This window comes from Lynx canadensis, chromosome D1 (assembly GCF_007474595.2).
Source record: "Lynx canadensis isolate LIC74 chromosome D1, mLynCan4.pri.v2, whole genome shotgun sequence".
Taxonomy (NCBI): Eukaryota; Metazoa; Chordata; class Mammalia; order Carnivora; family Felidae; genus Lynx; species Lynx canadensis.
This window is the reverse complement of record NC_044312.2, coordinates 85418524-85443620: the sequence shown is the minus strand read 5'-3', so window position 1 is coordinate 85443620 and position 25097 is coordinate 85418524. Positions and strand designations below refer to the sequence as shown.

Below are 25097 nucleotides of genomic sequence, written 5' to 3'. Positions count from 1 at the left end.
AAGTGTGATATTCACCACCCTCATTATGGTTATGGGAAATCAAATAGCTATGTTCTGGGTTGGGAGATCATAGGCAACCCACTGCAAAGCAGAATACTGCTTTTTGGCCTTGCAGAGAAAACAGCGGGTGGGTATCTAGTTAAGGTTGGGTCCTGCCTGTGCTCATGAATTCCTTAGACCATGTCACTGTGGAATATCTTATCTTGTTCTCCACCCTGCTTTCTGCATCTGCTCTTTTGTAGTCTTGGGTTCTGCATGCTTTCTATAAGTTCTTATTGCCACGTAGCCCGCTGCACAATGTTTCCCGGAATGTATGCTTAGTACATATGGAAGCTTGAGAGCCACTCAGGAAGACTTCCCTTAGCCTCCCTCTTACCTCTCTTAACTTGTGGAGTGTTGAGTAATCCTTTCTGTCCTTCTTGTCTTTGCTGCAATAAGCCAAAAGCCGAACCTACACATGTGGCTAAGACTGCACTCATTCCCCTCCCCCTTCTTCAGTCTGCCACCACGGGATGGGATCATCCTCAAGTTAAAGACCAAGAGGATATCTGTAGTGCCAGCATCCCATCACTTCAACCCCAGGCTTTCTCTGGCCCTGGCATCCTTCTTACCCAGCTCCTGTCACAAGGAGAAGGCAAAATAGAGAACAGGAGAAGCCCAGAAACACAAACCAGAGGCCTAAAGTCACCTAAGGACTCCATGACAGGGCTGGGAAGAGAACTGAATTCTGACTCATTGTTCTTCCCACTGTGATATCCAGACCTATAGCATATGGGGTAAGCATTTCAAAACTTATACCACACACATGTATATGCAGATATTTATTAAATTAAGAGATTGAAATATACCAAAGTAACAGAAACTAAAAGAAAAAGCTTGAGTAAACCTTTGTTTTTTTGTTTTGTTTTGTTTTAATCAGGCTGATTTATCTTCTTATGAGGCTGAGAAAACGCTAAGTTATTATGAAGAACGTCTATTATCTTTACGGATGAAGACCTGCACACAAGTTGTATCTCATGGTGGTCTAGCAGCTATGCACCAGAAGGCAGTGAAAATAATTGCATACAAAAATGGAGATGGATATCGAAATGGAAAGTTAATTGTGGCTGAAACATTCCCCCAGTAAGTGGCTATCACTTAAATGTTTCTTGCATCCTCAGAGGTAATGATAATAGTGATTCTCTGACAAGAAGAAAGCAATGGGATTGAATGATAATGTCCCTGGCCAGTTTCACTAATTTAAGCTGATGAGATCAAGATCTCGGTTTTCTTAAAGATATTCCTTTTATTGTACTTCTCTGGATACAGACTCAGAAAATGAGAAATCAGAATATGGTTTTTAGACTGGGTCCAGAGCAAAGATGTACAAAAGCAGGGGGAAGATAAAGCTACCAGAGTTTCTTCACTCTTGTGATAGACAGAATTCCTTTGTTTGTTTGTTTGTTGTTGTTTTTTGCCTTCCTTCCCATTCTAACTTCAAATTGTATGTTATTTGAATTTGCTAAGAGACACTACCTCGTTATCATTTGGAAAAAATGAGCACTTATTTGCTGACAGCTTATTTCACTTCATTCTCTAATTGGAGAAGCAAGAGTTGTGTTAGGAAGGAATATGTGGTTACTGTCATAGAGGCTCCTCCTTATAGTCACGGGAAGGAAGGAGAGTTCAAAAGGCCCAAACCCAGCTTTGTCCTTCCATTGCTTGGTGATTATCTTGTCTATATATCTGGGCAGTACCTTTAACAGCATATTTTACAAGCAATGTTAAATATGATATGGAGTTACCCTGGAGACCTCCTTGCAAACACACAAGTACATACCTACTCATTCACTCACCTTTTTGGTTGAATACAAGTGGCTTTTTTATTAAGATTTGTTCAACAAACCAAGCAAGTCACAGAAGTTAGCAACTGCAATATTCACCCTGAGCTCCACAGCTGTATCCTGTAGTTTTGGGCAAAAATGTTAACCTTTCAGCCTGTTTTCCTATCCACAAATGGAAGTAACACATGTTTCAGTTTGGGTTTGAAAGTCAACTACTCATTTATTTTAAAGCAGTTCATCAATGTGAAGTGTTACTTTTATACCTTATAAAGCAACAAAATTGAAAGTGGATCTCTAAGTTGAACACTTCTTAGAAAATAAATACTCTGATGATAAAATATATTAACTGATTCACGATTAAATGTATCAGCTGCTGTGTTAAATTTTTGGAGCTAATTTCGCAGCTTGAGTAAGGACTAATTTTATGAGGTTATATCAGACAATCTAATAAAAAATTATCTCTTCTCAAAGATCACATCAGTAGTTATTCACCTTTCCATTTCCCCAAATTAAAGGATTTTCTCAAATTTCTAAAATAAGAAGCTCTTCACAATTATTCCCAGCTCTATCCCTTTTTTCTCTAATCATTTCCTTGTATTCTTTGCTATTAAGCTTCTTACAGAATGTACGGAGCAACTTGGCCTTGCCAGAGCAGCATCCAAAGTTTATACCAAAGATGGAACCACAGTCCTTTCCTTACGTGACTTGGTTTTATGGGCTCTGGATGAATCTTTCATCCAGAGAAACCTGAGGAACCAAAGAAAGAGGCAGCCTCTGTTGGGACAAAAGAAGCAACTATTAAAGTCTGAAAGGTTGGTTATATTATACAAATCAGGATTTAGCTGATTCTCCCTATTTTTGTCGTAAAAAAGTTAAATGTGGTTCTTTGATCCAGTCAGCCCTTCTACAATTACAAAAGCACAGAAAGCTACTCTCATGTGAGGTTCTCATATTGCTTTTACCTTGAAGAATAACAAGAAACATTTTTTTAAAGAATATCAATTTGGTGTCAGCACCAAAACAGTCAATAAATTGCCTCAAATTTATAAAATATGTTTGACAGTTTAGCTACTTTATGAGCAGCTTTGTTATTAAATTTGAAACCAGAACCGACTAGAGACCACTTAAGAAAGTGGGGTTTGATCAGTGCAAGAGGTGTTGCCCACCAGCTGCCCTAACCTGCCCCTGCCCATCTCCACTGCTTCTCTAAACTCCCAGAAGCTCCAGTGAAAGCACCTGTATTGCAGCTCCTAGCACATTGTGTTATAATCATCTGTTTACATCTTTGTGTGTCTCATTTAACTATGTACAACTTGAGGACAGGGACAAACTATGTCCCCAGCAACAGTTTGCTAAATGAAAATGAGTCTTGCTCACAGTGATTCACCAGAGTAATCTCAGCTTTCCATTGTTATACTGAGAGTCATCATTTAAAGCTTAAGAACTTGGGTTTTGGAGTCAGAATACCAGGATTCAGATTCTAGATCTGTCACTTGCTAGCTGAATGATCTTGGGCAAGTTGTTTAAACTCTTGTACCTCAGTTGCCTCATTTTACAAATTTTACACTGATAGTCATGTAAATGTATACTCATTTGGTCTCATAGGTATGAATATGTATTCATAAGAGTATATATGAATAGGAATTTATATATAAATGTGTATGTCACTTAGAATAGTGCCTGGTTGATGTTGACTAACATCCAGTGAATAGTAGCTATCATTATCATATATAGGATTGAGTAGGAAAAACCCACTTTTCCTCCTGTGTGTCTCTTTATTCTCACATTCTTATCACATTCACACTTCTGACACCTGATGTGTGGTTCCCCCCCACACCACAAGCAATTCTGTAACACCAGCTGGATGTCCTATAATTTAAGTCAATTCTGCCACTATCTACCTAGATAGTATCAGATCCACAGGTTAAGAGCTTAGTCCCACAGACTGTGCCCCCACCACCTCTCACTTCAGATATCCAGACCTGTGTTTCTGATCAATTGGCTTAAAGTGGAAATTCCCATGTTTAAATATTCCTTCAGTTGATTAATTTGCTGGAGCAGCTCACAGGACTCAAGGAAATGTGTACGTACTGTCTACTGGTTTATTATGAAAGGATGTGATAAGGATACAGATAAGCATCCAGGTGGAAGAGATGAATAAGATAAGGTATTGGGAAGGAGCCCGGAACTTCCATGTTCTCTCTAAGCCTGCCATTCCTCTCTTACCAGCTCCATGTGTTTACCAACCCAGAAAGTCTCCAAATCTTGTACTTTGGGCGTTTTTATGGAGAATTCATCATGTAGGCATAATTGTCCACTAATTCCATTTCCAGCCTCTCTTCCCTCTTTCGGGAATGAGAGTGGGGTGGAAAATTCCAAGGTTCTAATCATGGCTTGGTCTTTCTGGTGACCAGCCTTCATCCAAGAGTCTGTCATTAGAAAACAAGATACTGCTATCATCCAAGGAATTCCAAAGGATTTAGGAGCTCTGCATCAGGAACCAGGATCAAAGACAAAAAGAATCACTTAGAAAATTACAAGAAATTTAGAAGCTCTCTGCCAGGAACTTGTGGCAAAGACCAGTATATATTTTTTTCTATTATTTCATAATGATATTATTTGTCCTGTTTTCTAATGAGTTTTTAAAATTAATTATGTGACCTTTTAATGCCTAGATGATCATTAAAGTGTTTAGTTTGTCCTTTACTTGGCATATAGATATCTGATCTCTAGGTCTGGCATATTATAATCTCAAAGGCTCTTCTTTTAATTTTGTATTTAAATTAAGCCCAGAAGTCATGTTATTCATGCTGGACTACTAAAGGGTGTGGCCATCCCTTCCCCTCTGTATTCTAGAGGTTATCCTTGAACAAGCTGGCCTATTAATAGGCTGCCCCCTTTAACTGAATTGTGGCTTATGTTATGCCATCAGTTTGTGTTGAGGAACTTTAAAAAAAACAAGCATCAGTCAAACTCAGTATCATGTTTATTATGGAGATGGTGGTTATGGGCACAGGTTCTGGAGGTATATGGCCTGGTTTCTAATCCTGGCTCTCCTGCTACCTATCCATGTGACTAAACTTCAGTTACATTGTAAAAAAAGGAATGGACCTACCCCAGAGTATCATTCTGAGAATTACATGTGATAATGTATGCAGAGGTCTTAGTGACATGCCCAGCATGTTAGAAGTTCTGAATATTGCTCATTTCTATTGTAGGACACTGTTTGCTCTCTCACAAATAACCCCTTTAGGAAAACCCTGAAATAAATTTATCTCAGATCTCAGGAACCAGGAAATTTGTATCTTCTGAAGAATTTTGACTCTGTGTGGGCCATATGAACCTTGATACTGTGTTTTCCTCTTTGCTTGGGCCACTGGAATGCTCAGAAGCCAAACTGTGCTTTTACCTCTAGCAAATGGAAACACTGTGATTTTCATATCCATTTAATAATAAAATATTATCTAGCATTTTTTTGGATACTTGTCCAATTAATTAGACTGAACACTATTTATTCTAAGCACTTTCCTCTTTTATTTTCCTTTTAATCTTCCTAACAGCAGAATGAGATAGATACTATTTTCATTTTGAAAATGAGGACACTGAAGCATTTTATCTCTGGCGTTAGCCTAGAAAGGTTTTCCCCCTTTCCTTAGTTTTCTTATATTTTATTTATTCCTTTTCAGAGTAGCTGTTTTGGTTAGCCCCTCAGATTTATGTCACAACTAGGTAAAGTGTAAAAAAGGAATCTAAAATATATTTTCAATCAGAGTAGTTTAAATTATTTGATTGCATATGAAGTTTCTGGTCAAATTTATGTGTTTGCATCTGGTTAGGTATTGCCTATTTAAATCAAGTCATTAATAAGAAGGAAATCTTTTGAATAAACAAATGAACTTAGGAGGCAAATTTATCTATTGTGCAGTGGTAAATGTGTCATTTGTTTCCTAGAAAACCCAAGAACAAAACAGAAAACCACATTATTTCCAAAGTCTGTGACATCTGATAGTTTGGATGGTGTAGATAAGTCTTTGCTCACCCTCATCCTCAGAAATCCCATTGCCATCTGGGTATCTTGTGGTGAACCATTTCTATCTCCAAATGGTAAGTTTTTTGTTTTTGCTTGCTTTCAAGCAAGTGTATAAAGAAAGAGAAATAAATTTTATGTCACCATAAGAAAAGAATTAAGTGCATACAATGTCAACAAATAACATCACATTTATGCACAGAACAGGAGGTCCATCAATTAACACGTACACAAGGATAGCTATGCTCCTTTATTTGCACAGTCGCCTGTTTTTTCTTACTGGAATGGAGTATTCTGCATGGAAAAATGTCTAATTTAGTTGATAAAGAGATCCTTGGTCTATAAGACTGAGAATAATGGTATACATTAGAAAATAACAAATGAGTTTAATTCACACACTGAACGACTGTCTGCACATTTTCATTTTTAAGAATTGCACCCTTAGGCTAGGTGGATGTTTAAAAAATGAATGGTTCCAAGCAAGGCTTTCATCACCTCCAAATAGTTTGTGGAGGTGGAAAATGAAATATGGCTATTGCATATGGTAAATCTATGTAATAAAACAGCACGGTTCTTCTTTTTTTCCCCCCTCTCCATTCCATCCAAAATAAAGAATGCCTTAAGCCTGTCATCTTTCAAATGAGGTTCTTTTAATGACCCTTACCTTTTAATTACTTATTTCTAATTGAATCTATTCTTGCAGCAGAAAGTTCTTTATAAATTATTGGCTTGCATGATAAATTACTGTTGATAACACAATGCAGGATAAAATATCATGTATTTTTCTAGCTTTGCAGAAAGTAGAAAAATTAGAAAAACAGAACTGGCTAAAAGGACAAAATTTTGGCTGATCTAGACACCATGAAACACAAATGAGACAGTTAAAAGGTATATGAACTAAAGTATCACCGTGTTTATTTCTAAATGTAACCCCAGTTTACTGGTAGTTTTTTCCTACTATTAGATACCAGATGTTTAACTGATAAATTATTGTGCCACAAAAGTCACTTGAGCCAGTCTAAAACCTAATAATGTATCTTCTAGTACTGATTGTATATTTGTAATCTTTATATTAAAATGAATATCACATGAATTAGGCAAATTTTTAAAATTAGGAGACTGTCTGGGTCATATAACCCCTATGATGGGATTGAAACAGTTGCTGAACTGACATTTTGTGGGCTTTGAAATTAGGTCTTAAACAAAACTTTCTGTCTATTCTTTGGGAATTACTGGGGACGAAGTGTTTTGTTTTTTGTTGTTGTTTGTATGTTTGTTTTTTTCAATAATTTGAGTGAGGAAATACTAAATTCTTCAAAGGTCATTGTCACTATCTCAGAAGGGCTTCTTTTTTTCTTGTTAGGCAGCACAAAATATGCTATTCATAGTCAAAGTAATCAATTGGCAATGTTTGTTCTCCTCTTTCATTCTCTTTGTCAATGAATCTTAGGTTCTGGACCTTATACTATTCCTAGCACTTGAGATATCATATGGTTCTTTGGAGAGAAGTAGTGTATTGTGGACTTTAGTCTGGAAAGGAATACATTTCAGGCTCCGTAATTTCTATAACAGGATTTCAACTCCTAAGGATGTGCACTGTGTATTGTTGAAAGCATGTGAATTTTATTTCGATAAGCAACGCAGCTACTTGTAAATGCACAAGACGGAGCTCTGGATTGAGATGACTACTATTCAGTTCTTACCAAAAGAATTATTGGGTCTAAATGAAAAGCCTCTATTATGACTGACAACCTCTACTGCTTCAACTACTAGTCATTTTCACTTGAATATCCCATAAGCGTGTCCAAAACCAAAGTTATCATGTTACCCCCACTCCAATTACTACCACTTCATTTCTTCAAGCAGTGGATGCCACCACCATCTGCCCAGGTGTTCCATCTTAGAAACCTGGGAGTCATCCTTGGCATCTCCCCCTCTCTCACTTTCTCCAAGCAAGTATCAGTAAGTCTGGTGGCTTCTAATCTATTAAATTTATCTCAAATGAATTCTGTCTTAATCCCCAACCGTATTATCTAAATTCAAGCTATTGTCATCTATTCTTTGGATTACTGGAACAGCTTTGTAACTTGTCTCCCTGCTTCCAGTCTTGACAGTAGTTTCTATTCTATGCTAATGACGATGTTCTGAATCTGGAGTGATCAGGCAAAAATACAAAGGTGTCATGGTGCTCCAGGCATAAAACCTTTCAAAGCTCCTTATTATCTTTAGGACGATGAAACTCCTTAGTGTCGCCTTGCACCATCTGGTTCTGTGTGAGTTTCTCTCTTTCCTTGTGCACTCCACTCCACCAGTTGGACTGTTTTTCAGTCCTCCAGATGTATCAGGCACTTTCTTAACTCTGGGCTTGTGGAACAATTTAGTTTCTTCTGCCTCAAGTTTCTCTCTCTCTTGTCCTCTTGGATTGCTTGAACTCATTATATACTTTTCAGCTTACTCGTTGTTCTTCCTAAAAGCCTTCCTTTTCCATGTCAGGAATAATGTGGTTTATCACACCTTGAACTTCCCCTGTGATAATTGTTATCACATTAATATTATTACCTGGTCATGTGACTGTCTTCCCTATGATACATTATAAATTCTACACCCTTCCTGTTTGCTCTGTGAATAGTTGTAGAATGACTGAATTAAAGAATGGTTGGAATTTCAACCATTCACTCCACTGAGTTTTCTAAGGTCTATTCCTATATCAAATTAAATCAATAAAAAGCAACATACTAAAAATAGCACCTGGCAGAGCTGCCTTTCCTGTATGCTGATTTTATATCATGTCTTCAGCTTTTATTATAATTAAGTACTAAAAAAGCGTTTAAAGTTCAGTTGGTATCATCTACAATATCATTCTTGACAATAGTCTGTTTGGTCAGATGGTGTCCATTATGGAGGAATCCATTAATGAAATTTTTCTCTTAGAATTTAGTGCTAAGATAAATCTTGTCTCTACTGACAAACTGTTATATTTTCTGCTATTAAATGTAAATTCAATGCATACTTATAAAATACCTACTCTGAGGACAGGCTTTTCTAGTTGTTGGGCTTAGGAAGATAAATAAGAATAAGTCAAAGTTCAGTTAACTGCAGTCCCTGTTGGATAATGAGCTTCTTGAGGATTGGATGAAAGAGGAGGTATGAGAGGTATAAATAGTGGCTAAGTAGATTATTTTCCATTATTATAGCCATTGGTAAATGCGACACATGTTTATTAAGCATATGCTGTGTATAAACTGACTTTACATTTCATTTATAAGTATGGTCATTGCTAATATTAATCACGATGCTAGTAATAACTTTGTAGGGTTTTTATGATTAAGTAACAGATGTCGAGTATTTACTGCATGCATATCACATAATAAATACTCAATAAGTATTAGAATAAAGGTTCCTGTGAAGGCAGCCCATTTTCTGACTTGGGGTCTTAAAAACTGATCAATGAAACTAAGAAATGGCAGATTAGGCCAAAGTATCATCTTTGTTACATATAAAGACAACGATGGAGCATTTTATTTAGTGTGAGAGCTAAATGGATTTGCCAACTAAAACCTCAAATGAGGTTGACTTACCCTCCCAGCCATAGATAATGCTGAAACAGTGTGGGCCTCTAATCAGGGGAGGGGTATGGGGGATCTGTACAGGTGAGATTTATAGTCTGAAAGAACAGCAAAGCACTCATGTTTTCTAGTTTTCCCCACTAATTGTTAGCTATTATCATTACTTTCCCCATATATCATATGAAATAAAATAGGATATATGGGAAATGTAATAAGAAAATAAAAATAATTTAATCAATACATTTTGCCTGGTTTCAATTTGTATTCTTACCTACATAAATAATAGTTTGTTATGAACATCTTTTCCCGAACCAAAACCTTTTGTGATGAATTTATGTCTCTATGAAAATTATAGTGCAAATGCATTAGTTTTTTTTTTAGAGACCATTAGAAGCAAGTTGACAAAAAACAAATAATGCATAATGGTTTTTGCTCTTTTCCTACATTCAAATCCTGGCTCTTAAGAGCGTAAATGATAAACTATTGCTGAGCTCTCTTTAGTTGAGCAAAGTTTTAGTGTTCAAAAGGCACTATAAATAAAATACTTATGTATCATAAATTAATGTTGTTTCCACTTTATGAATAGAGTAGGCTAAAAACTATATTTGCGTAAATTTGCGTTATGTATTTTTCTCGTACCACTGTGGTCTTCTCCAAATCATGTAACCTAATGGCATTGCCACTGTAATTCATTGGCTGACTGGTTCAATTATATTTTCTCCACATCCATAAATTGCACAGAATGCTTATTGGGTACATAGAATTCTGGTTTCTCTGAAAAGTCATTGCTGCCATTTATTTTTATTGCTGGATCTGTTTCCACAAACTTGAGCTTACAAGAACACAAATGCTTTATTCTCTGCAAATACTAAATTATTTTCAAAGAGTTTTGTTTATGGTCATGGTCTGAGAATCTGCACATTAAGACTCCCTTGGCAACAAAATTAAAACCCAACTTTGTGTTAGAATTTCTATTATTTTATCCACCTAAATGTTACTTTCTCAGAGAAGCCTTCTCTGGCAGTTGAGACTAAGCACTGAGCTTAGTGTTACATACTTTTATATAAATGCACTTCTCTGGTGCAGCACAGTTGCAATCAATTATTGGTATAATCATTTCCTTGATATCAGCCTTACCCACCAAACTTGAGACAGGACTAAATCTTGAGCATGTTTGTATTTGCATTATCTAGTGCAAAGCCTGACTGATAGCTAGTGTTCAACATAAGTTTCTAGAAAGAACATGCAAGAGGAAGCATTATTTGTACTTAAAAAGTTTAGAGATCAGTATAAGACTCAGTATGAGTTTATCTTCAGCATAGAAAAAGAAAACAATTTGATAATTAGGATTTTTAAATCTCTTTTATAACAGTTTTAAGTGGACTACTAGTTAAAAGAATGCATATGTTCAAATCAACACACTTATTAAATTATGCCTATTATTCTTTGGAGTACAGTATTCCAACAAATATTTTCTCTTACCACAGCTTTTTAACAACCTAAAGGGCACAGCAGAGGTGTCAGAAACTAATCGTGCTTGAGGGTATTATTAGATAGAAAAAAAGGCCTTCTGTCTCTTGGGTTAATATTATTTTAGAAGTACTTAATCCCCAGGCTGCTAAGCTAATTGTTGGGGAAAGGCTTATTATTAGTGAAGAGAACAAAACATATGTTCCATGACTGGAAGAGATGATGGGCTATATAGGTCATAGATTCTATTTGACTAAATTACCACTGAACCATATCGTGCATGAGAGGCTGGGGCCAGCGTGGAAGTCAGCATGTTATCTTTCTTTTCCATCTGTACAGTGAATATGCATATCCTGGCTGTTTGAAACCTCAAGCTCCCATATGAAGAAGCATTGTTAGATATTATTACCTTAGGCATCTTTGCTTTTATGATATATTTAGTATTTTAGCCTATGCTCCCAAGTGGAATGATTTATGCATAGAATGCCAAACCAATTTATTTAAAATCTGAAAGCCCATCTTCGGAAACAACATTACCAGGGACTTCTTTCCCCAGGGCGGCGAGTAGCAGCATGTCAGCCAGCCGCCATGGTTCCCAACAAAAACCCTGTGCAGCCGGTGGTGATGGAAGGAGGATGGACCGAGAAGACTCAAGAGGAAATTAAACTCATGGAGCTCATAAGACATACAGAGGTGCGTTCTTCAGGACTCCAGACGCTAAAGACTGCCTCTTTAATAAGGTTTTAAAAGCATAGTATTGAATTTTAAAATTACGCTATTAATATATCCTCAGCATCTGGTCTGTTATGACCACATAAGCATATGCCAAGCATTGAGTTGGCATTTGGAGAGTAGTTATCTAAAAGACAGACAGCTCATAGGAAAGTCTGTTTTGTTTGAATGGAGACCAGAAATTATGACCTTAGCAAAGAAGAGAAAAAGGCCCAGTGGATATGTACAAAGGTAATTATAATAAGTGTAGTCAAGTTGAGCCTTATGGCTTCATTGCTCATCACTCCTAAGGGTATGTCTCAATATGTAAAAAGAGCAAGGAGCAAAATACTAATTGCAATGGAGACATTCAGAAGTGAGGAATTCAAAAAGCAGTTTCAGTCCAATTGGTTAATCAGTCAGGATTGCCAGACATAAAAAAAGTCGAGAAGAGAAAGGTCAGCTGTTGAGAGAGGACTGGGGATAGAGACCTGGGAAAACTTTTTGCTTTGTGAAGTTTTTCATCAAAATGATATGTTCTTATTTAATAGGGTTTCTCAAATCGTGAAATGTGTTCAATCTAAATCTTAGGCGTGTGCCCAAGTCAAGGTTACTAGAAAAAAAGAAATTGACATTGCTAGAAATATGACTTCTTGCCAAGCTGAGAAGGATAAATCACTGACCAGGGAATGAATGCAAAGCATTGAACTAGGACATGCTTGAAGTGGGATGAAAAGCTGCCTGGCAGGGATCTGGCAAAGTATAAGGGTGGTTGCTGTATTTTAAAAGACAGAGAGTAAAGACTCAAACAACAGTCATGCACATTCCCTGAAGCATTTCTTGGTTAAAGAAAATGATGTTGTGATTCTAATCAAAAACTCATTTGTTAGATGCAGAGAAATTGCTCAGTAGGAGAAACACCACACAGAAATCCAAAAACACATCTCTATTCATTTCTCCAAATTATAAATGAAAGTAAAGTGTTTTGCCAAAATAAATGTCTTATTATTATTACTCTAATGGTTCTTATTGCCTTTGATGACTCATGGAAGCAAGGGGGATTTAAGAAGATTCCGTGACAGGAGAGGGTAATGCACTTCCTAGAATTTTTACAATATAATTTACAATTATAAGGTATTTCTGTTTTCATCACATCCTTCATAAACATACTAACCAGGCAATTCTCTGGGCTTTTGTTACCAGGAGCACCTTTCTGCAGTTCAAGAACTGCAATCCAAAAGAAATTCTACAGTTGAAACTAAACGTATCACTCATTCGGAGCAGGCTGTACAAGCAGCCAATGCAAAACGAGTCTGGATTTATCCAAATGGAGGCAGACCTGAAGATGGTACTTATGCCTGGGGCAAAACTATTTCAGAGGTAAATCTAGTGTAAAAGGAGATCGCTTCATTGGCCTGGATTCAAATTTTAGCTTGGGCATTTTTAGATTGTTAGATTAGGCGAATTATTTTACCTTTCTGGACCTCATTTCCTCATCTGTAAAATGGGAGTAATACTTTCCTCACAGGGTTGCTATGGTGATTAAATGGGCTTGTATGTGTGAAAAATGTGGAGCTCAATGCTGTCTGACACGTGTGTGAATCCGAATATGATACTTGACCAGCAGAGAACAATGACAGTTAAACCCGCTGTAGCCAAAGAGTAAAACCTTAACTTTAAAAGCATAAATCATTTTCCTGTTGTGTTTAAATCCTGGTTCACAAAAACGTGATTTTTTTCCCCACCAGGAATTATTCACTAGATATGTTTTCTGTAGCGCAAACAACAGTACTCTTAGAGAAAATCTGTCATATTCTTACTACCCAGAGTACTGGGACCATGGCAAACTTTCCACTTTCCAAAGTTAAAACATTGACTAAGGAAAGGAGAAGTAGCAGTTCATTTATTTTTGTAATATCAAGGACATAGTCCTAAAATTTGGCATTTTGCTTTAGTCTCTAAATAAAAACTTGAGGTAGCTAACAAATGGATTTTGATAGACGTTTAAAAAGTTTTGCAGTGGTATGTCAGATAATTGGCTTTTTATTTTGTGAAATGTTTTCATATAATTTTTCTGGGCCAAGAGGAAGTCGTATATAGATGAGATGTCAGCAGGTGTTGAAGGGTAAGGGGAGATAGTGCAATAGACTGACGGGGGTGGAGTTCATGGAGGCTGATAAGGGCACATAGAATAGGAGGTGCACCTGGGAAGAGTTCTGCCTCTGAACACTGGAGTCTCAAAGTGAGACTGGGACTACTCCTTTGTGCTGGGGACACTGAATAATAACTGCAAAAGCAGAAGTTGACAACCAATTTGCTCTACTTGAGAGAGAAGAGATAAATATGTAGAAAGCATATTGAAAACTAGTAATACAAGCAAAGGAACTTCATACACATGGGGGGGGGTGGAAAGAAAGTGATTATTTTTTTAAAGAGCAAAATCGGGGCGCCTGGGTGACTTGGTCGGTTGAGCGTCCGACTTCGGCTCAGGTCATGATCTCACAGCTCCTGAGTTCGAGTCCCGGGTCAGGCTCTGTGCTGACAGCTCAGAGCCTGGAGCCTGCTTTGGATTCTGTCTCCCTCTCTCTCTGCCCCTAACCCACTCACACTCTGTCTCTGTCTCTCTCAAAAATAAATAAACATTAGGAAAAAAAATTTTTTTTTAAAAGAACAAAAGCTTTTTCAATAAAAAACATCCTAGAAAATGTTCTATAACAAAGCTGAAATGTTCCTTCCTTGCTAGTTTCTTAAAAATTTTGAGTTCATACTGTAGGGGCGGCTCAGTGGTTTAAGTGTCCGACCAGGTCAGGTCACGATCTCGCGGTCCATGATTGAGTTCGAGCCCCGTGTGGGGCTCTCTGCTGACAGCTCAGAACCTGGAGCCTGCTTCAGATTCTGTCTCCCTGTCTCTCTGTTCCTCCCCCACTCACACTCTATCTCTCTCTCTGTGTCGCTCAAAAATAAATAAATGTTAGAAAAACAAATTTTTTTGGTTCATACCTAGAATGCCACACCTTAAAATGCACTTCACCATTGCAAGTAGAACTGATACATTAATGAGGGAATAGGAAGTGATTAATAAGTAGATAAAGGGTAGAGTGGGGGTGATAGGATTAAAGATAGTTTATCAGACTCAGAATAGCAAAACATTTTTTTTTAATTACATATATCCACTGGAGGAATAATTTTTTGATTTCTCTGACTTTCATGTAGCATGTAAGAGACACCCCATTTATGGGGTGATATTTTTATTATTCCATGATCATATATAATCTTTTATGAACTTTGTATATGAAGGGCATTATGCTAGGTGCTGTAAAATATTATTTTAATTTATGTATGTGAAATAATTTTGGACATTTAATAGTGTAGTGTAATTGACAAGTTAGCATCAATTGTAATGGTAGCAGTAGAAAGAATAAAATAACACATGGTCTATGTTCTCATCAAATCAATATTTCAAATTGGCAACTCATTTGAAAATATGTCAAGGTTTATTCGAGTGTGTAGAGAAATGATCACTCTCATGTTGATGGATGTACAACTTGTTGGCAATACATATCATAAAAAAAATGTACTTCTAGAACTTTATCCCAGGGATATTTTTATGAATTTATGCAAAGATTGTTTGGTAAGGGTATTTATCACAAGGCTATTTATAACATAGATAGATTAGAAATAATTTAAATAGTCATCAATAGGGACTTGGTTAAATGAATTATAGTACATAGGATAGAATATTATAACTCAATTAAAATGAACTTTGGAAAGAATAATGACAATAATGATGTTCCAGGCTAAGTGATAGAAGCATAACATAAAGCATGTGGAGTTGGATTCTATACATACACATGCATACACTTAGAATACTTCTATTTTTGGAAGTATTTATCAAATGGTCTTATTGTTGGTGACCTAATAAAAGTGGTATTTCTTTCTTGTGCATTTTCCTCTGTGCTCTATATTTTGTTATGATGAATACAGATTGTAAGAAAATGTATTAGCTAAGGGATCTGACATTCTTCTTAGAGAAATACTAACAGCATGTTATAAAGGTCAAATTAGCAGTTCAGGCAGGAAGTTCAGTAGGAGTTCAGAGGAGGGGAACACTTCCCACCTGGGGTGAAGGAGAAAGGCTCCACAGAGGAATCAATCAGGACCTCTGATGAAACTTGAGAAATGGGTAAGATTCAGTATCTTAGGCAGAAAAAGCATTAATAAGGATGAGGGGCACTGAACACAAAAGTATGGTTGTTAGAATTCAAAAATTAAATACATAATTCCAGTATATAGATGGTACTTGGGCAGAGAAATACAGAAAGATATATACAACTGGAGAGATTGTTTAAAAGCATATGGTGGACCCCACATGCTATCTACATTAGTCTACTTGGGGTGCCATAACGAACATCATAGACTGGGTGGCTTAAACAACAGAAACTTATTTCTCAGAGTCCTGGAGGCTAGAAAGTCCAAGATCAAGGTGTCAGCAGGGTTGGTTTCTGAAGGACCCTCTGGTTTGCAGATGACCCCCACCTCACCACTATGTGTTCTCACACAGCCTTTCCCCTGTACATGTGTGGAGAGAGAGATCTCTAGTTCCTCTTCCTCTTCTAATAAGGCCACGGTCCTGTCATATTAGTGCCCAACATTTGTGACCTCATTTAATCTTAATTACCTCCTTAAGGAACTTTCTCCAAATGAGTTTTGAGGAGGACATAATGTGGTCCATTACACTATCCCAGACCAAAGTGTTTTAGCCACCAGTCGTCTCTGAATAAATTCATGACATGGTATAAACAGTGTTTTACAGAGACTAATGTGGTCTCAGTATGTAGAAAGATACTTAGGAAATGTTTAGAAAGTTTCTGCATATTATTTCTTCCTTTGCTTTATTTTTTAAAAATAAATCTCTTTCCTTATCTTTTCCATACTGTCTGTTTTTGTATTTGGAGACCTGCATGAGATCCTTTGTGATCCATTAGAAATGTATCCATTCAAGCTATCAGTCTGTAAAGAACACTTCTGGAGAGTGGACTCTGTGTGAAACAAATAGACAACAGGAAGTGTAGGGCTCAGATTTCACTGGGAGTCTGGCTAACACCACCAGTTCCAAAGAAACTCAGCTTCAATGGTTGGTACTTTTACCAGAGAAATGAGGAACAGAACACATTTCAAAGTGCTTCACTCTACTTTCTGTAATAAAACCCCCAGATGGTATTTGAATCCCATCTAATGCAGACTTTTTCTCTGCTGCTTTCACTGCTGTGGCTATTCTGGATGATTTAACCACATTCTTCCTACCCACTCTTTGAACATTACTAGAGCAACCCATCTCCAACTGGCGAAGGCTCATCTGTCATCAGTGCACTAAGGTGACTCCCTCTCCAGGGTTAGTGGCTCTTTCTTCAGAGCCGGCATCTCTCTCTGATTTATGATTGCCCAGCCCCTCTTTCTATGGTCCTGAAACATTTGTCTTCTCCACCCCTACAACATCTCTTTGATTCTACAGAATCTCAAAACCAGTGTGTTTTCTCTCAGCCAAATAGTTCTTGATGCAGAAGTGGAAGCCGAAAGAATGAGAAACAGGTCCTTCTGATTTGTAGAGGCGAGGACCTCATGCCTGCAGGGAATATGCATTTGTTCTGTGATGCCCACGCGCCCAACCCTGAGAATAACGGCCTATGAAAACTAAGCTCACAAGATAGATTGTGGGTGAGGAATTGTGCACAGAACATTGTTCCTTTATTATGAGCTTTAGTTATTGCAAAAATGATGAACATACAATTTAGATTACCCACTGTAAAGAAGATACGTGAATAAGTTTAGATACATTTGGAAAACTAAGAATTAATAATGTCATTGAAGGTACTAAGCTGACTGGATATTTTAGAGCCTTTCTGTACTGAAAATGCCTTATTTTCACATTTATTTTAAAAATATTTTTGTGAACTCATTAACTTTGTCTCATGTAGATAGATCTTTATGAAAACCAAGTGAAATACTTATATATTTAATTCACATTTTGCACTTAGTATATGTTTTTATTAAATAACGTTCATTTTTCTGATTATAAACAGAATCTCAATAAAATAGTCACATTTTAGTAGTGAAGTAAGGGAAAATGTAAGAATTACCTTTATGTAAGTTCTTTTCAAGCTGCGGAAGTTTTTCCCAGAAACCTATCCATACATATTTCTAGGACAGCTCCTCATTGCTCCCAACCCAGATAGAAACCCAATTACCATATTTGTTGGTTGTTTTAAAGCTGAAAAACAAAATAACTTCTATGGGCTGAATTGTGCACTCCCTTCCCAAATTTTTTTGCTGAAGCCCTAACCTCCAGTGTGACTTATTTAGAGATATGGTTTTCAGGAGACAATTAAGGTTGAGGCCTGTGGGTGGCTCAGTAGGTTAAGTGTCCAACTCTTGGTTTCGGCTCAAGTCATGATCTTACAGTTCATGGGTTCAAGCCCTGAATGGGATTCTTTCTCCCGCTCTCTCTGTCCCTCCCCTACACACTCTCTCTCTCAAAAGTAAATAAACATTAAAAAAAAGGAGACAGTTAAAGTTAAATGAGGTCATAAGTGTGGGGCCCTAACCTGATAGGATTTGTGGCCTTTGTAAGAAGAGGAAATGAGAGCCCATTCTTCTCCCACCATGTGGGGACACAACAAAGAGCCAGGAAGAGAACTGTCACCAGAAACTAAATTGGCCACTACTTTAATCTTGGATTTCCCAGCTTCCAGAACTGTGAGAAATAAAATTATGTTGTTTAAGCCACCCAATGCATGATATTTATTTTGGCAACTTTGAGCAGACTAAGACAGTGACTATTGTTATGGAAAATTTAGAAAAATCCAAAGAAAAACCATATGAATCTATTGTAATATCTATGATTTTTTGATTATTTTAATAACATTTCTACTGTTTTCAACTTACATAAAACATATGGTCACTGTATTAAAATTAGAAAAAGAAAAAATGCCAAGAAGGAAATGAAAATTCTATCACCCACAAATAACCATAGTTATAACTTTAGTGAATATATTTCTATGGTTACTATACAGTTATAATATTTTTTGCCATTGTGATCATAGCAGATCACACAATATATAAATTTTGCAGCCTGCATTATTCACCTAACAAACTAATGTGATTTCCCGCCCACATATTTAACATTCCTTAACAAAAGAATTTTTCAATGGCACCATAATCTTCTATCAAATGGGCAGATTATTATTTATTCCCATTCAGTTTTCTGTTGTTTTCCATTAGGTTGTAATTTTTTGCTGTCATAAAGCATGCTCCGATGAATATATACATCTGTATTTAATTTTCTGATTATTTCCCCTAAATAACTTCTTAGTAAGATTGCTAGGTCAAATTATGTAAACATGCTTGAGAATTTTGATAGCTATTGCCAAAGCATTTTCCAGGAATATTTCAGGAGTTTATGCTCCCACAAATAGTGAATGAGAGCTTCTACCTACTTGTGGTATACATGAGGTTTCAGCAATGCTAAATGCAGCCATTTAGAAACATATTTGTGGGTTTGACAGGGAATTTTATATCCATGTTTTAATTTGTATGTCTTTAATTACTTGTATAAGTGATTTTGATTTGATTTATCATTTATTAGTCATCTGTGAATTTCTTGTTAAATCCTTTGCTATTTTTATTGGAAGTATTTTTCACACTGATATGAATTTTCTTTTTCTTAAAGCAATAAGCAACATCTAACTTTATCATTTTAGTGTAACAAATTTCCAATTTGCCACTGTGTCTATGGGTTTTTTCAATGTACAGAATTATTATATTTTAAAAGTTCTTTGTTTTTAAATGTTCTGATAGTCTTTTACTATCCTAAGTTCATATAAAGATTCATCTGGTTTTCTTCAAATTTTTTATCATTTTATTTTTATCTTTTACTTTTTAAACTGTGTGAAACTCCTCGTGTAAAATTTGAGCAAAGTTATTTCTCTGCTATATTTGTTAGCGTAAAATTATCTCAGCCCTACTTACGGACTAATCTGTTTTTGTCTCCCAACTGAGCTGGAATGCAATCTTTATAATAAACTAATTCTTATTAGCTTCTGCTCTTAAACAATCCAACATATCTAATATTTCTAGAATTATTATAGCTTTTCTTATATTTTAATATCTGAAAGAAGTTGCCTATTGTTCTTTGTTTTCAAATTTTACTTGAATACCCTTGTATATTGATTCTTTTAGATGAATTTTGAAATTACAGTCCAACACTCTAAAGTCATCCTGCAGGGTTTTGACTATAGTTGTGTCAGGCTATTAATTAATTTCATAAGAATCAATCTTTGCAGCCAGATTGAATTCTGTGGCATTGTTTTATATATGTGTGTAAGCATATATAAAAAATATATATGTATCTTTTTTAGTCCTTCAGTAAAATTTTATAATTTTTTAAGGGTCTTGCATTTGAAAATAATTGTCATTCCTAATTGGTTTTGCTGTTAGGATAGATTTCCCCCCACTATATTTTCTGAATGCCTATTTTTGTGAACAGGAAAACTATCAATATTTTATAATTTATTTTGTCCTTGGCCACTTTATTAAACATTTTTCTCTTATTATTAATCTTTTATTTGATTCACATAAATTTTCTAAGAATAAAATCATATTAAGTTCACATGATGGTGATTTTGTCTATTTTTTAAGACATGAATTATTTTTCTTATTCTGATTTTAAGTTTTATTGTATTGGTTATAATCATAAAAATGAATGTTCTTAACAAAGGAAAACAGAGAAAAAGGGCATCTCTTGCCCTCATGAATAAATAGACAGTTGGGATGCTTGGTTTTTCTTTCCTTTCCCATGTCCCTTTTTGATGATGCTTTGCATTTTTTTTTCTCGATGAAGACTAAAATTTTTAATTCATTTAATTTCTGACCATTTTTTGTAGCAGTTGTATCATGTTCTAGTGGTCTTCCTGCTTAGTATTATTCATTTCACATTATGACTTTCCCATAGTGAAGGAATTTCATTCATTTCTTAATAATCTGAAATGTATGTGAGTGATATGTTTTCCTAGTTTTTGTGTACATGAGGGTATCATTTGTTTCCTATAACCAAAAGTAATAATTAAGCTGGATATAGAATTCTTATGTTAAAACATTTTCTCCTAAAAACTTCATATTTTATCCCATTTTCTTTGACATTCATTGTTGCAGAAAACAGATCTAAATATAACTGAACTTTCCCCCATGTCTATAATTCATACTTTTCAATTCAGTTATATTTAAATGTTAGTCAGTTTTGCATTAACTTTGCCATATTCTGAGTTAGCCTATTTGATCTAAAGACATGGGTCTTTGGAACAGGAAAGTTTTCTTCTTCTTCTTCTTCTTCTTCTTCTTCTTCTTCTTCTTCTTCTTGATAGTTGCTTAAGTTTAATTTATTCTGAATTCTTCTCCAGTACCACCAATAATGTATAGGTTTAATATCTGATGTCTTGACACTCCAGATGTTTAACTTTCCTCTCATAAATTTTATGTCTTATGCTTTCACTATATCCTGTGAGGTTTTCTCAACTTAGTCCTCCCTAATACTGATTTGATTTTCTATAATATTCAGTCTGCTTGTCTTCTGTTTTCAAAACAGATTTTAATTCTACTACTGAGTCTTTTATTTCCATACCTTCTCTCTTTTCATTTAGCTCTCTACTTACCCTAGCTTGAAACACTGTTCCTTCTCTTACTAGCTGTGTGATCTGAGTTAAGATATTTAACCTCTGTTCTCCATTTTTTCATCAATAAAAGGAAGATAATAATTATTTCCATAGAATGAAACCAGATTGTCCTTAGAAACTTTTAGAAAAGTTTCTATCCCATAGAAATGTCCCAATAAATGTTAACTGCTATTATTGTTACCTTCGTCGTCATCATCATCATCTCTGCCGCATCTCAGCAATACTTCTTTTCTTTAAATTGCTGTCATCTCATTTCTGTGTGTGTGTGTGTGTGTGTGTGTGTGTGTGTTTATGGAAGTCAAATTTTATTGAATTTGGGGAAAACCCAATACGGATATTCTCTAAAATGTATTCCTGCTGTAAATCTTTTTCTAAATCTTCACCTTGAGGACTGTGTAAAACATAGAGTTTTCTATGTTGTAGAATACTTTCATAAGCCTCATATGGTTGCTGTTGTTAATTTTTTTTTATCTATGCCTCCTTGTACAAGGAGAGATCTTTTGACAGAAGACAGGATAGATTAGTTCTCTTTGTTTCCTGTACATTTTTACTTGGGATCTCTCAGGATCCTCTCCTAGATCTCAAGTCACAGAGCTGGTTCATATGCTCAGGATTGAGTCAAATTGCTGCTGATTGGCTGTTGCCTAGCAGGAGGGGTAGGTAAGAATACTCTCCCACTGCTCTATTCTATCTACAGAAGGGAATGTATTCTTGGGTAATTTTAATTATTATTCAATTCAATTCATTCATCCCTTACCCAAAGTAGTGGGTGTGAAAACTGCACTTTCCAATTGCATCGTTTCATCACTGTCTTGTCTTGCTTCATATTATTGATTCATTTCCCATATACAAGATGTCATTATGTGCCTAGTTCTGCTCCCTGCCAGGCTACAGTGTTGTGAGTTGTAGTCCCTAAATAGATCTATAAAAAGGAGTATTGGTTGTGGGGCACCTGGGTGGCTCAGTCGGTTGAGTGTCTGATTCTTGATTTTGGCTCAGGTTATCATCTCATGGTTCATGAGATCAAGCCCCACATTGGGCTCTACACTGAACGTGGAGCCTGCTTATCTCTCTCTTTCTCTTCCTTTACCCCTTCCCTGATCATGTGCTCTCTCTCTCAAAAAAAAAATCGGATGTATTGGTTATGATTTATGATTTAGGGCTCATGTGGACCTGGCTCCTGCATTTTGGAGGAACAAGCGTTAGGTAAAAATCATGCACGCAAGTGTGTAGAAACCTCTAATTTTCCCCTTACTTGCTTTTATTATTCTGTCTTAAAGTCTTATTCACACTTCCATGGAATTGCCCTTAGGGGTCTGGCAACATGTTGACTAATCTTTCTAATACTGTTGACACTCTGCATCTGTACATGTATTTGAATGAATATTTCTAGGAAAACTGAGAGAAACTGACTAAGGCCCTTACAGATCGTTTTTAAATTTTCCAAGTTAAAAAGAAAAAGAAGACTTTCTAATCATAGAATCAAAGAGGTCTTAAACCAAAACTTTGATTTTATAGTTGAAGATACTCTTCATAGAGAGGTTGCCTGACTGGTCTGAGGTCAGAAGAGGCCGAAGGCCCAGGTCTCCTCACTTCTGGGTCAGTGCTTTTGTCTTCTAGTTTCTTGCTTGTTGAAAAAAAAATATTTTCAGCTATTGTGACAAGTTGAGATTCTCAAGCCAGGGCCTTTCATATTTAGGCATTTCTTAAGCAGCAAGAAGCCTTCTTCCACATGGGAAAATAGAGAACCACAAGGAAAAAATCCAGTAAGAGCACAGAAGTTCCTCATTGTGAAAGCACGTGGGAAACATTTTATATGCTATTTTCCCATATCCTTCTATAACTCTCTAATAACCACAAGTAAAATAATATTCAAACTGGGAGAATAGTTCTCGTAAAGGAGTTGATTCTTTAAGACTTCATAATGTTGTGACATTTCATATTCTAATATCTCTGTCCCCTTGTATTTCAGCTGCTGGATGACTGTTCCTCTCGTCTCAAAATGGTCCACCCAGCCAGAACACTGCACACCCCGGATGGAGAACCAATTTACTCGTGGGATGACATAGAGAGAGACATGGTCATCTGCGTATCCACAGGACGTGGCTTTATAACCCAAAAGAGTATGGGTGACAGTTTCTTTTCCATCAAGTTTTTTTTTTTTTAATTTTTTTTTCAACATTTATTTATTTTGGGACAGAAGAGACAGAGCATGAACGGGGGAGGGGCAGAGAGAGAGGGAGACACAGAATCGGAAACAGGCTCCAGGCTCTGAGCCATCAGCCCAGAGCCTGACGCGGGGCTCGAACTCGTGGACCGCGAGATCGTGACCTGGCTGAAGTCGGACGCTTAACCGACTGCGCCACCCAGGCGCCCCTCCATCAAGTTTTTGAAGAATTAAACCATCTTGTCTTTTCTTCAAAGAGCTTACTTTCTGAATTTTATATCCCATCATGATGATTTTTAATAATTATCTTCTGGATCCACCCTTTTCTACTCCAGTTATACTTCTGTTCTGGAAATTCACTGTTGACACCATTTGCAGTCAAGAATTCAATCAGAGTTCTGTTAGTCTTGAGCCTTATCCAAGGGGCTTATTTGCAGAAATTCTAAATGGCCTCATTTGAAGGTATTCCCTTAGCATGAACCCTGAGGAAAGCGAGGCTCTGTTGACTTCCTACTTTCAAGTTATTTAAAACTTAATGGCTTATTAAATAGCGACTACAGTTTGCAGAACTCTTTTTTTAGCAGTAAATATATGCTCATTTTATTATTTTATCTATTCTCTGCTAATTTTCTTTTCTAAGTGATACCAATGGAAAAGAATACATATGTTATTAAACCAATTCTTGCTCTTTATCCTGTTTGCCTGAAGAATTAAAAAAATTTTTTTTCTAATGTTTATTTTTTGAGAGAGAGAGAGAGACAGAGCATGAGTTGGGGAGGGACCACAGAGAGAGAGGGAGACACAGGATCTGAAGCAGGCAGCACAGAGCCCAATGCGAAGCTCAAACTCACGAACCGTGAGATCATGACATGAGCTGAAGTCGGACACTCAACCGACTAAGCCATCCAGGTGTCCCAGCCTGAGGAATTTTTTTTTCAAAAAAAATTTTTTTATTTTTTTATATTTAAATAAATTTGTTTATTATTTTGGGGACAGAGAGAGACAGAGCATGAACGGGGGAGGGGCAGAGAGAGAGGGAGACACAGAATCGGAAACAGGCTCCAGGCTCTGAGCCATTAGCCCAGAGCCTGACGCGGGGCTTGAACTCACGGACCGCGAGATCGTGACCTGGCTGAAGTCGGACGCTTAACCGACTGCGCCACCCAGGCGCCCTCAGCCTGAGGAATTTAAAGCCCCTTGCAGGGGTTAGCTGTACATTAACAAAGACATAATTTTCAGGAATTCTGAAGAACATGATATCACTTTAAAGGAAATCAAAAGATTAGGAAATGAATTACCTGGGATCCCTAAAATAAGTAATACTAGATTATTTCTTTTTAAAGTCACCATAAAATTATTATTATTAATGTAAGGTACACAAACCAAAAACTTTTAAAACAGTTGCAATCATATCTTTACATTTAGCCCAGAACAAAAGTATAGGAATGAAGACTGAAATGCAGGAAGACAAGGATTTATTGGGATGCCTATCACTGTTCTGAGATATTCCATAAATATTCCTCCAGCACCACCCAACATCGAGGAAGAGGTTTCAGTCGTATTCTTTGTATGCCCCTGTCCCTATCACTCACTATTACCTCTCACCCC

The 25097-nt window shown here is 36.4% G+C and overlaps 1 protein-coding gene across 1 annotated transcript in view; it reads left to right on the top strand.

Moving 5' to 3' along the window:
• The window catches only part of LOC115525350 (doublecortin domain-containing protein 1-like), a 256343-nt gene that overhangs the window by 216851 nt on the left and 14395 nt on the right, over nucleotides 1-25097 (top strand). Inside the window, 9 exon segments of the mRNA XM_032594846.1 lie at nucleotides 920-1126; nucleotides 2436-2599; nucleotides 5749-5927; nucleotides 6640-6679; nucleotides 6681-6718; nucleotides 6721-6738; nucleotides 11443-11579; nucleotides 12801-12977; nucleotides 23295-23445. Of these exon segments, the coding sequence (XP_032450737.1) occupies nucleotides 920-1126; nucleotides 2436-2599; nucleotides 5749-5927; nucleotides 6640-6679; nucleotides 6681-6718; nucleotides 6721-6738; nucleotides 11443-11579; nucleotides 12801-12977; nucleotides 23295-23445 (1111 nt within the window).